The sequence below is a fragment of the Acomys russatus genome, chromosome 11 (genome assembly GCF_903995435.1).
Source record: "Acomys russatus chromosome 11, mAcoRus1.1, whole genome shotgun sequence".
In the NCBI taxonomy this organism is placed as follows: domain Eukaryota; kingdom Metazoa; phylum Chordata; class Mammalia; order Rodentia; family Muridae; genus Acomys; species Acomys russatus.
This window is the reverse complement of record NC_067147.1, coordinates 22,344,651-22,356,968: the sequence shown is the minus strand read 5'-3', so window position 1 is coordinate 22,356,968 and position 12,318 is coordinate 22,344,651. Positions and strand designations below refer to the sequence as shown.

General features: G+C 38.7%; 1 protein-coding gene across 1 annotated transcript in view; it reads left to right on the top strand.

The window, feature by feature from the left end:
• Col19a1 (collagen type XIX alpha 1 chain) overlaps positions 1-12,318 on the top strand; it is a 326,054-nt gene that overhangs the window by 81,668 nt on the left and 232,068 nt on the right. The window contains exons 10-11 of the mRNA XM_051152999.1: positions 6,344-6,388; positions 9,099-9,143. Coding sequence (XP_051008956.1) covers positions 6,344-6,388; positions 9,099-9,143 — 90 coding nt within the window. The remainder of the gene's footprint in view (positions 1-6,343; positions 6,389-9,098; positions 9,144-12,318) is intronic.

The window sequence follows — 12,318 nt, the reverse complement described above, 5'->3', positions numbered from 1 at the left end:
GTCCTAATGAGTTCTGCTCAAGCCCTGGTCCAGATGTGGCATTAATGCCTCAGAGACTAAGAAACTTATAGGCGTTTAGTGAAAATAATTCTTGTTTAAGTCATTTGGCTTCCTCTCTGCATTTCTAGTTTCACCTAATTTTTCCATGGACAATCAGAATTAAGCTTATTTCCACAGTTTCTTTCTAAGTTAAGAAAAAAAATTAATAAGTACTTGCACATGACATTTCATTATTGAAACTGAAATCACTAAATAAGAACATACAACTTTATCCAACAATGGAATATATTTTTTTAGATTTACTAGCATAATTACATTTTCCATCTTTTTCCTCCCTCCAATATAGCTCCTCCTCATATACCCCTCCTTGCTTTCTTTAAATTCATGACCTCTTTTTATTGTGTATGTGTGTGTGTGTGTGTGTGTATATGTGTACACCTGATCAGTGTTTGTAATGTTATTTGTATTCATGTTTCCAGGACTCATCTTTGGTACTAAATAACCAATGTGTGTGTTCTTCCTGGGGGAAGACTATTTCTCCCGCTGTCAGCATTCCTAGCTGCTTGCAGTTCTTTGTGTAAGGTTGAGGCCTCATGGCCTTTCCCATTCCACTTTGGCATGTCTATTGGTGTCATCCTTGTTCAGTTCATGATGAACAATCCAATATTTCATCAAGGCTGAAAAAAATGAATGTGAGCTTTATGTTAACAAAAATATCATTTTTGTACTTATATCAATATCACCAATAAACTGCGTTACCCGTTAATAGCAAAATAATTAAATCTCAACAGCTTGTAGGGTGACCAATTAGTTATATAATCAAATTGTATTTCACCAAAAAAAAAACCACCTATACATCTGTGTATTAAAAAAAAAAAATCCTTTCACAACAAAGTCTCATCAAATCCAGACAGTGGATTGGAGTTCTTAAAATAACCAATATTAATTGAAAAAAAATGACCACAAGAATTTATAGTTTCATCGTTATGATTTCTAGTCTTACTGACTAAAGCTCCTGGGCAAAAAACAAATTCTTGGTGAAGAACCCTGGCTCGATGTGGAATGTCTTGTCACTGTCTTATCAGTAAGCATATATGACATAGCCTTGAAATAAGCAGAAACTTAAGAAGAACAGAGGTGCTAGAGGGACAGGAAAAAGAAGCCTAGTGTCTCCGCAGCTGCCTTATTTCTTAGTGGTTTCTTATTCCCTTCTAATGCCTTCCACTCACATCCCAAGTAGAGCAGTTGGCCGAGACCGCAACAGATGGATGATAGGCTCAACACATGCAGCGTTTCTGGCACCCAGGCACTTGACTTTTATTTACTAAACAGTTAGCCAGATTTCAGGACTCCAGTCTGCTAATGCCCCTATTTACCTTAATGCGCAACCACTACCTAGCACACAAATATTAAACTATTACCTGGAGAAAGACCACACACCCATTCTTTACATAGCTTAGTGGCTAAGTCTCTTGCTCTTGGTATAGGTTATAAAATATTGAACAATGGATTTAAAGAAATAACTGCTTTCATGTAAAACACCTGTGGCTTTAGACAGTACAGTCTCTGTGAAGTGGCCCCATCAGAAGCTTCTTTCAGTCAGCCAAACCAGAGTCAATTGTGCCAGTGTATGGTCCTGGGTAAAGCTGTCAGGTAAAAGTGAGAAGTTGATGTTGAGTTTAGACAACTGATCTCGTGATTCCTTCCCATCATCACGGCAGATTAAGACATTCAGTGTTCATGCAAGTTTTTAATGGCACCTTCTGGTGCACTAAACAGAAATGGAAGCCCTTCCATTCTCCTCACTTAGTATCTTGTTTACATCACCAACACTGATGTGTCTGTATCCCCGAGAGCTCCTAGAAGAGAAGGGATAGTTGTCTCTCTCTCGTCTCTGTGATGTCTGCACTTGGACCAACAGAGGACACCCATGTTCATAGAATGTTCTTAAGTACTAGCCAAATAGTGCAGAACTCAAGGAAACATAGCCCCAAAGTACAGGAGGGGAGTAAAAGAGAAACGTTAGAGGACTACATTGAGGTAAGAATTCCCAATGCTTTATGCAAAAGCAAACTTCAAGGAAGTAGCGGGAAGGGGACTCTACTCCACCTAGCGAAGCTTAGATGCAAGGCTTCCTAGAGTGAAATGTAATAGGTCCAGAATGTGCTTCCTGTTTCCTCCCCGCCCCCCTCCTGCTCTCTTAGGCATAGTGAGTCTTCATTAGCTTGCTTTCTTTTCACCCAGTCTCAGATCGAAAATCTCCTTGGTTTCCTATACTATACTATTGCTAGGACTTTTTTAATCCTCCAAGACTCTAAGACCATTAACTAAGTAAACTGATGTATTTAGCACAGCCGGGCTCTAGTAGAGGTAACGGATATGGAGTCACACTATAAATGACTCGTCACGAGGAGTACTCTGGACAGGAAATGGTTTGCGTTGACTGGTATCTCACTGTCCTCAATTAGGAGCTGAATGATGGCACTGTGCGCCCTATCTTAAATCATCTTTCATTTGGTGGCATGCTTGATCCTGGTGTCAGTTACTACACATCAGATCTCTCAGCAGATGGTTCATATTTAACGTCTTGATTTCCCTACTATAGCGTTGCAGTTCCAAATATATTTAAATTGCCTTTAATCTACTCTGACAGTATAATAACCCCAAACTCTTGTTTCCAACATGTTCACTTTAAGAAGATCATGTCAATTTCATAGAATCCCAGATTTTTATTAGATCCTTCAAAAGTGGCTAAGTCTCTATAACTTCACTCTGCATGGAAAGAAAATTTTACCACCTCTCCAAATAATTTCTAAACTGCCTAGTTTTTTTTTCAAAGCTCTAATTTCGTTTGTCTAACTTGAAATATGCTTGGATCTAGAATTTATTTCTTTGATAGGAAATCTTAGTAGGGCTCATGCTTGATTTCATTATCAGTATATGGAAACATATCTTTATAAGTAAATTACATTAATAGAACACATTAGCATCCAAAGCATCATGGTGTGTGTGTGTGTGTGCATGTGTGTGTGTGTGTGTGTGTATCAGTTTTCTGTTCTGTGTGGGAACATTTCAGACATAATATGCTCAATTTTGAAAGCCACGTTTTAAGAGACAATCCAGAGATCAGGATCATATATTAAGAAACTCCAAAGCATTGCTAATGGTTTGCTGAATGAAAGTCTTGACAGTGACCCAAGTGGAGGTCATGTATAAGATCTGGAAGACTTTTTTTTTCTCCTTTAATTTAAGATATCAGAAATAAGACTAGTGAGCTGAAATTTAGGCTCAGGGAGCTTTAATTTAGTAAGCATACCTGTGTGATTTTTTATTTGTGTTCCACAATGTGAATCAGACCCCAAAAGTTAGTTAGAATCTTATAATTGTATTTTGTGTTAGTGGTGAATATAAATATAGTTTCTGTATTATTGAATTTTGAGAGTGTGTGTGTTCATGTGTGCTTATGAGGAAGTCACAGGAGAACTTCTGGGAGTCACTTCTCTTCCCACCAGATATGCTCCAGAAATTAAAAGTTTCACAATAGAGAGGGTATTGTTGAAAATAAGTCTTGAAATGTCTGATTTTTTGAAACCATTGATTGTATTTTTTCCCAATAATGAACTAAAAGATTGATCCAAAGATTAAAAAAAAAAAAAAAAAAAAAAAAAAAAAAAAAAAAAAAAGAAGCATCTTATGTTTTCTTTAGGGTGAGACTTAAAGAAAAAGGAGGCAAGAACTTAGAAACATACACACACACACACACACACACACCCCATAAAACAGATAAGTGTCCTTCCAGTAGTCACAGGCAAGCACTGATTTCATAGGTAAAATGACATTTACCCTGAGAGGCAGCAGCTCTTTAGGCTTTGCTTCTATGTTTCAGAATAAGGACTAAATGATTAATGCTACTGACATAAGTGTTTTAGATAAATCTTTTTATAGAGCCAACACTTGTCATTAGCATGTTTGCACGATGACCTTTTTTGTTTTTCCTGGTAATCCATATATTTTTCTCCACTTTTGAAGACAGAGATGGGAACCAGTGTGCACACACTGCTCTGATGGACTAAATCCAACTGGAAGTGATTTTAAGCCTCCAAGTAGGGAAAGATGAGAGATCAGTTAACACTCGCCATAGGAAAACACCATATTGTCACTACAGTCCTCACACAGCATCAACTAAAGACACACTCATGCCAGTACTCTGGGCACATTATATGTAAAAGTTGGCTGCTAGCAAAGGAAGAGAGGAAGAGCTGTCACCACCCCTTTTCTCCGAAATGGGCTGTTGGCAGTGCAAACTCCGTATCATTGCACTCTAGTGGATTATATGCTGTATCTGGTTATCCTGGGCAACTTGCAATTGGATCAACTGAGGAAAAGAATCTGTTTCTTAGGGACAAGTGGGCATACTTCAGCGATGACTAATAGCAGTTCTATTTCCATAGAATGCTCCTTGGCGTCAGATACTTAACACGATTTTGTTATCTCTTTATCAGATGTTCCTGCGGCTTAGCCTTGCCGGTGCCCCAGGTGGAGAACCATACATCAGTGTGCCTAGTACACTGATACTTTTGCTATTTTTATGCTTCCACATGCAATTATATATCACAACCAAGTTTTGCCTGTACTGTGACTATAGAACACTTTGATAATTAAATCTAAGCAAATAAAACCTTAACTGTTAAAATAATGTGTGTACATGTATATGCAGTACACTTCTGGTTAAAAGGAGAAGAAAAAGAAAAGAAAAGAAAAGAAAAGAAGCAGTGAAACTTTCCAAAAAATTGTATTAGCAATACAAGTAAGAGAGCAATATTTAGGCAGAACATCATTGTTATTTCAAAATGTGAAGATTTGGTGTATTTCTTCATATACTTAAACTTCCTTCAAACAATACTTAGAAATGGTATCTGTGTTGTAGGTAATGCTTAAAAACTTTTATTTTCTAAGTGAACTTTATAAATATTTTACACAAATAGAGCAGACCGTAGCATTGTTAGCTTATTTTGTGTTGCCTGAATCTGAACACTCTGGAGCCGCTGTAAATTCCTAGAACCAAGTAACTGCCTGAGGGTCCTGAGAATGCACACACCCTCCCTGGAGTATCTCTGGCTGGTGTGCTGTTCACAAAGCAGACTTGTCAAAGCGATGACCAAGAATTCCAGTCGTGGAACCTGATAGGCATCTGCTGAAAATGCTTATGCCCGTGACAGGAGCCAGACAAGTGCAAAGGGAACCGTTTCATGTAGTGTTTGGTCTGACTTTAGAACTGACCTTGCAGCAATCAACAGATAAGGACAAGGAAATAAGCATGTCCATAATATGACAAGAATATGCACATGTGCATATATGACATCTCACATTAGGCAAGAAGACACTTATAAACCACAATTAAATTGGTTGCCAGAGACCGTATAGAGAAACAGGACATTGGTCACAGCTGAAGGGCAAGAGTTTGAAGCCCAGTCACTGTGTAACTGCCCACAGAAGATGATTATGAGAACAGTAACTCTTGGATGAGTTTGTTCAGGAAACAAACCCTTCCCCATACACAGCACTTACTAATGCGCCCAAAGCCTTCAAAGCAAAGAAAAGGGAAGGAAGGAAGGAAGGAAGGGAGAGAGGGAGGGAGGGAGGGAGGAAAAGAAGGAGTGAGAGGAGGAGGGAGGGAGAGAAGAAGGGAGGGAGGAAGGGAGAGAAAGATGAGGGAGAGAAGGAGGGAGGAAGGGAGGGGAGGGAGGAAGGGAAGGAGAAAGGAAGAAAGAAAGGGAAAAGAGAGTAAAGGAGGAAGAAAAGAGGAAGGAAAGAAGGAAGGAAGGAAGGAAGAAAGAAAGAAAGAAAGAAAGAAAGAAAGAAAGAAAGAAAGAAAGAATTATTAAATAGCACATGGAATACACAAGCTCTGAAATCATGAGCAGTCACTTGATATCTCGGGTGATGCTACAAGTTAGACAACCCTGAGACTAGAACTTAGCATCTCAGAGCCCCCATTCCTTCACTTTAAAATTTGAGGTGATCATCCTGGAGTTGTAACATGACAGAAAGTTGGAAGACCCTACACTTGACAGATTCCAGAAAATGGCTATCTTTCCATATAACTACAACCTTTTTGTTTGTTTGCTTTTGAGAAAGGATTTCTCTGTGTAGGCCTGGATTTCCTGGACTTGCTTTGTAGACCAGGCTGGTCTCAAACTCACAGATATCCACCTGCCTCTGCCACCCTGAGTGCTAGGATTAAAGGCGTGCATCACCAAGCCCGACAACCTATTTTTCTTTTTAAGGGTTTTTTAAAGTATCCTTTGTGACTAATGAGATTTATTTTGGTTACTCTTTTTAGGGTGAAAATGGCTTATATGGTACTCCAGGCTTACCTGGTCAAAAGGTAATGGGCTTTTATAAATATTTCCTACAAACCAAGCTAATAAGCCAGTCTTTTCTAGGAAGACTCATAGAAGTATTTCCTTCCTGGAGACCTCTCATGGAAACATTTGTCACAGGGTGTTAGCAACATGCCTCCCTGGAGACTCAGAGATGCTTTCTAAGGACCATGGAAGAGTCATAGGCGCTCAAGAAACACTCTGATTATTATGAACCAGGGAAAACAATGGGACAGTGTTTTCTGTTGTCATTTTGTATTTGTAGACATTACATTGCTCAGATTGTGTTAACAACATGGAGTATCCAACATTACAAGGATGCTAGACACAACCAAGTTCCTCAAGACACACCTTCTGCTGTGGCCTGGCAGTGCAACCCAATCGTCATACCCACAGGGGAGGCATTGCATGTCCAGAGCCCGCAGGCCTATAGAGTGAGTCTAAGGCTAGCCTGGACAACTTGATGAGATCATGTTTCAAAATGAAAAGTAAAAAGAGAGCTGGAAATATAATTCAATACAGAGTGCTCACTTAGCCTGTATGCAGCCATAGATTCAATGCCCTATACAGGAATAAAAATCTGCAGAATGCTATATTCATATTCATGATGAATGAGAAGTTTTTGACCATCCAGGGTGAGTCTTTCTGTGCCTGACATCTTTCTCTCCACCATAATGAATGTCCCCTGTATCCTTTACTATCTATCCAAGGACTGCTTTTTCCATGAACAAACTTGACTGTTTGTGCCAAGCATGACTGAATGCACAGAAGCTAATATGCTCCAGATTCCAAGAGGGAGCAGGAGTCACTTCAGGTGGGGCCAGGTGTCATGATACAATCCAAACAATCCCACCATGGGTGAGAGCATCATCGATGCAATTTTAGATGTCCCCACAAGGCCACACATGTCATTTCTATGTTCTGATGAAGTGTTACTGGTTTTAATAATAAGATGTCTGAAGGTGCTAGGCATCTAGGTTTATATATATTTATTTATATATAGCTGGAAATGTCACTTAGAAAGATATACTTTTGTTTCTAGTTACAGCGTTTAAGAATGTTTCTTGACATAGCCCCTTAGAGATAATAAGATTGGATGGGGAGCCATGAAACAGCATGATTCCGAGTCTCTTCACAGCAGCTCTAGACAAAACCCACTGGTACCACATGTGCTGCATCTGTGAGCTGAATTGCAAGCCAAGGGATGTGAGGATTTATCTGCTGGGAAATAGTTTTGGACTTTCCAGCAGCTGTTTGTGGTGGCTGCATCATGCTGACATCGTGGCCAAGGCACTAGGGGCGCTTAGCAGTGTCAATGTCAGCTTGAATTACCAGATGGAGTTAAATTCTATATTTTACAGGGAACACTATTAAAAGAAAGATAGGCCCATGTACCTGTAAACTAATTTCTTGTTTACTGATGATGTGTTAGGGATAAATGAAGCAGAAAATAATTATTCAATTGCGCTTCTACACACACATATTTTTATTTGACTATATAGGCATGCGAATATACTCATAAATGATTTCTATACAGATAATAAGGTCACATATTCTAATCTATATAACTTATGTGGATTTCAGCTATATCATGTGCCACTTTGTGGAAGCATTACAGAAATGCTGAGATGAGAAACTTTTCATCTTTAGCTAGGTATGATGGCAGGTGTTTATTTGTTATTCCAACAAATAATGGTAAAGGAGGCAGGAGGATCCAGAATTCAAGGACATTGTGAGCTTTCAGATGTCACTTTCAGAAAGCTTCAGGGACACTTCACTGAAATATAGAAATGACATGTTTGGCTTTGGGGGAACATCTAAAATGGCAGCATCGTGAGCTCAAGGACAGCCTGGTCAGCATAGTATCATCTTTTTAAAAAAAGACTAAAAGAAAAAATAAAAGAAACAAACAATAATATTGGTCTCTTATGCCTGTACACTCAGAAGATCCTAGCTGGATCCCTTAGGCCATGACCTCCAGTTAGTGCATGGCAGATATGACCATCTCTAGTGCTCACCTTCCAGCTAAGCAACCACAGGTCCCTGGCGTGTAGCTAGCTCTCAGTTTGATGTTACCAAATGTTTGGTGTGAATGTCATCAATCTATTTAAGCCACATTAAATAAAAAATAACCCTGTGGAATTGGAAAAGATTCAGTCGAGGAGTAGACACTTGCACCTTTTACACTTATAGGACAGCATGGAGAACAACCCTCCTTTGGTGGCTGTGAGTCACATGAGCAGAAAAGGGAGGAACCTGGAGCTGCAGGCAGGCGTCCTCAGGACTCCAAGGTTCATGGCGAAATCCACTCATTATGAAGCTCTCACTAGATGCTCATGTGAAAGGTAGCTTTCAAAGATGCCTGTGTCTTCTGCATCTAATAAGATGCTAGTGAGAAGAATGGCAAACTTGGTCCGTGTGCTGCTTAATCCCATTCTCAAAGCAAATCAAGATGGGAGCGTACTCAGATGCTCTTTCTGCATGTGGGATTCTTGGCTTTATGAGATGAGATTCTCTAGAAGGCTGAGAAGTAGCCGGAAATCTGTTTCTTTAGAGCTTTGTTCTATTCAGACTTTGTGTTGTTTAATATTGGTTTAGAGCTTCATATTACAAGGAATTTGTTTAAATCAGTGAGATTTTTACTGTTAGAAATGTCACTATGACTATGGAGGAAGGATTATTCCTATAACTATACATCATGCTCTTCTCTTACAGGGAGAACAAGGACTTGAAGGCATCAAAGGAGAAAATGGTGAAAAGGTAATCCTTTCCATATGCATTTGTATGGTTGAATTATGCTCCCGAGATAGTTTAATGTGGCATTTAGCTTCTTTTGTATGTTCTATACAATATATGTAGTGACTTTATAGTGATCCTAAAAATATTTGCATCAATTATAGTGGTCAATACATTGATGATGGACAGAAATTGTTCTAAATTTGCTTAGTGGTCAGCAATTTTTAGTTAAGGTAATTCCATTTATTTGCAAAAGATGCAATGATTTTACTGATCACTGTATTTTTATGTTCTGGTGTCATTTGTCCACTATGGAAGACCTCTATGACTAAAAGTTTGTCATTGGTTTTTTTCCTGAGGGGAAATCAAGGGAGGAAAAGAGCTAACTGGAACAGAAAAAAATATCACACATTAAGATAAAAAATTTTCCAAAGGTTTAATGGGTAGATGCTTAAAAGGTATAGGAGTGTATAAAAATTCACCATGCTTTACAGTGCCTTGGGTCACATTACAGAACACTTATGTATGCTACAGGTTACAGATAAAAAGTCAAGGAAAAGTGTGGGGAAGGCTTCGGACAGGGGCCGAGGGAAGCACTTTTCCCCAAGGCAGTCAGTCCCAAGTGTGAACCTTGGCAAAGAATACCCAATTCAGACCTGAGCTCCTGCTGGGTAAGCAAGTAGAGCCAGTCAGGTGGCTGTAGGCCATGAACATGGGTACCCTGGGGCACAGAGGATGGAAACTGGTAGACTGTGGTCCTTGAGGGGGAAAAAGACAGACGTCATCACTGTAACCCAAATGTCATCACATCACTCTCTCACAAAATTGGGTTCTGCATTTTATGCCTCTAAGCAGTATTTTGTTTTAGAAAAGTAACTACTAAAGTCAACTGATAGCCCTCAAAAAAAAAAAAAAAAAAAAACATTTAAACAAGCATTCTTTTACAAATGCATGGTTTCAGCAGGTGGAATAGATGATGTCAAATTATCCAGCACTGCCTGTGTTTAGCTTTCTTGGCAGTGATCAGTTATTTGCCTCTTCTATATGTATTTATAGAGACAATGAGTATCTTCTGTAATTACAGGACAAATTACATATGTTGTAAGCTACATGATAATTACTTTTCCTCACTGAAATGAGAGAGAGAAGAGAGCCATATAATAACCATGCAACTGAGAAAAATTCCATTAAAATTATAACCATTTAAAGGGTCTTTTAGAAATCTCTTGAATATTCTTTCCTCAGAATTACAATCTGGCCATGTCTTTAGGTCTGACTTACATGTATTTTGGGTTTATTAGTGGTATTTTATTTGTAGAAGTAAGTGAAACTAAGCAAGGCATAATATGATTTCTCTAATTTAGTCACCAATACCCTTAAAATCTGGTTGTTTTGTTAATCTCTGACCACAACTGGTACTTTGTGGTATTAAACAGATTCCCACAGACTGAATATGAGTAGAATAAATTATGTACATGTATTACAATGCCATAACAAAATCCATATTTTTGTATAAGGTGTGCTAATCAAACACTTATAAAGAACACACATTCAGTGCATTTTGCTCCTAAGATTGTTCTTCTGCTTCCTCGTGTTTACTGGCTGTTGCATTCAAGCAACCTCTTCTACCATATTTAGAAGGAAATAAACACCAAAGAGAAAAGACTGTGACTTTATTAGGAATCATAACCTGATGGCTTACAGTCATATTTAACATTCATGTAATCACCTTTATTATTTGAAGGTTCTACTTTAATTATTATTTACTATACATTAAATGTTTGATTCTTTTCAGATTGCAAGCTGAAAAAAGCACATGAACTATGCCTCTGTCTGTTGCACAGAACATGTATTTTTTATAGGATAAATAGGTCATGTGCTTGACTTTGGTTTTGAGGAAAAAAAACCTCTATAACAGCCTTTAATTCAGTGTGACAAGAACACAGGATTCTTGGGTTGCTCACAACGTGTAGTTTCCAAAAGAATCAACCAGCTACACCTAAATAACAGTTCCTTGTGGAAGAACAAGTACACGATTACTTTACAAACACCTTTCTTCTTAAAACATTGTATTTTATCCTTTCCTATATTTAAAATTGGATGACTTTGAATGACACAATAGTGTAGACTAAATAATTTAGGTATGAGTAATTTCATATCTACCAAGAACACATGGCTATGGCCAAAACTCAACTTTGAAATATAGCATGTTGTGTGTTGGTTTCCAGATGTTATTTCTATAGGCAATGGAAACCAAGTTCAGAAATCTGCTATTCATCATAGCCAGAAATTAAGTTCAGCATAATTTACCCAACTAGAATGACCAAGAGGTTTCTCCAAAGTCAAATTTACAGATGCACTTTTCATAGTCCAAAGAACCTTTCAGACTGATCAAGTACAGGTCCAATTATCCCTTGATATTTTCAGGGGATTGGCTTCAAGACTCCCCTGAACATGTTAAAAATCTGAAGACACTCTAGTCCCTTATAGGAAATGCTCTGTGTCCTATGCACACCCTCCTGAATATTTTAATTGACTTTAAATTATTTATAATACCTAATGCAATACAAATTCTATATATGTAGCTGTTATACCCTAGAGAATAATGATAAGAAAAAAACTGTGTGTTCAGCCCAGACACATTTTGACACTATTTTGGCTAGTCTTTGAAAATTTTACCCTTCCACCCTCCATCCGTTTCTCCCTCCCTTCCTCTTTTCTTCCTTCCTTTCCTCCTTCCTATAACTCTACCAAGTCTAATCAGTGTTGCTTGTATGCACACACAGTGGGGCCACACCCTGGATCATGGGAATCTGCTAAAGGCCACATTGCCCCTTGGCCTCCAAAATAATCCTCTCCCTCAGCAGCCATCAACTGCCAACTGTTCCTTAGTTAGGCATCAGGACTCATGAGGCTTTTGCTCATTCCTGCTCAAATTCTGTGGGGAGGCAACCACAGCTGCTGTATCCATGCCATGTCTAGAAGACAGTAGTTATAGCTTTGATGATATAGAGGTGATGCTAGCAGCTGTCCAGAGGCAGCTCTTCACACAACTCTTTTCCCTCTCCCTCACCCTCCAGCTCTTGCCTTCTTTCTGCATCTACCTCCTCATGATGTTCCTTGACCCCTGCAGGGAGGTGACATAGATATCTTCTCCTTTAGGGATGAGTACTCAAAATCACTAACTCTTCTGAGCACT